The sequence below is a fragment of the Condylura cristata genome, unplaced genomic scaffold (genome assembly GCF_000260355.1).
Source record: "Condylura cristata isolate star-nosed mole 26May11 unplaced genomic scaffold, ConCri1.0 scaffold00001, whole genome shotgun sequence".
Lineage (NCBI taxonomy): Eukaryota > Metazoa > Chordata > Mammalia > Eulipotyphla > Talpidae > Condylura > Condylura cristata.
Genome location: NW_004567102.1, coordinates 80277147 through 80278242, shown reverse-complemented (window position 1 = coordinate 80278242; position 1096 = coordinate 80277147). Strand labels below are relative to the sequence as shown.

Below are 1096 nucleotides of genomic sequence, written 5' to 3'. Positions count from 1 at the left end.
GGGGGTGCTGGAGACAGGGGGCAAGAAGGGTGGGCAGCCCAGGTGGGGAGGGATTCTGTGCCAAAACCTGAACACTGTCCCACCTTAGACACACGTGAACCTGGTGGGCAAGGAGGGGCGGGACCAGGTGAGGAGAACCCCGGCCCTTTCCTGTGCAGAGACACTGACCCCCCACTCGTGGGGGAAATGGGGCGCCACAGTGATACAGGTGTTTGTTTGGATGGCAGGTCCCAGCACCCTGCAGGCCATGCTGTCTTGTCAGTGTGAAGCACAGAGAGGCACTGGTGCATCCTGGGAGTTCAGCCTCAATGGACAGACGACCCTCCTCTTCGATGCCGTGAATGGGAAGTGGTCAGCCGTGGGTCCTGGAGCCAGCGAGGTCAAGTACAAGTTAGAGAGCAACTCCGACTATTTCAGGAGGATCTCCAAGGGAGACTGCAGTCAGTGGCTTGGAGAATTCCTCCCGCACTGGGAGGGAATGCTGGAGCCCACAGGTAACTGAATGGGGGGCCTTGACCTTTTATCCCAGACAGAATTGAGCACCCCCAAATTCTGTTGTCCTCAAAAGGTCAACCCACACTAAGCCTGGCAAACTGTGAGGATCATCTGCCATCTCCTTTAGCTGAATTCTGAGCTCCGCGAGGACAGGGCGCAGCCCCTCCCAATCTTCACACCCCGAACCTGATAGAATGGCCGTCCCATGAGCCAGAATGTCGGCTGGCACGTGCTACCTGTGGAAAACACATCGCAGTGCTTTGGACAGGATTTCAGATTTGACAGGGCTTTTGATATTTTCTTTTGGTTTGGTTTAGCGCCACCAACAAAGTCCCCAGAGACCAAACAGTCCAACCGTGACATTTCACGTATCCTCATTCCTCTCCTGTCTGTCGCCTTCATTGTCATCGTCATCATCATCATCTCCATCACCATCGCCATCATCAGGAAACGTAGAGCACCTGCCCCTAGAGGTGAGAGCCGGCTGGCTGGGTCTGGGGAGGACACAGTCTGGTCAGGACTGAGCAGAGGTGTCAGGGGTCTCACCAGGCCCTGTGCCCTCCTCACAGAAGGAAGCACTTTCAGAGGGTGCCGGGCCCCT

General features: G+C 56.4%; 1 protein-coding gene across 1 annotated transcript in view; it reads left to right on the top strand.

Moving 5' to 3' along the window:
* Positions 1–220: 220 nt before the first annotated feature.
* LOC101632236 (NKG2D ligand 4-like) overlaps positions 221–1096 on the top strand; it is a 10430-nt gene continuing 9554 nt past the window's right edge. The window contains exons 1-2 of the mRNA XM_012735084.1: positions 221–494; positions 813–968. Of these exons, the coding sequence (XP_012590538.1) occupies positions 221–494; positions 813–968 (430 nt within the window). The remainder of the gene's footprint in view (positions 495–812; positions 969–1096) is intronic.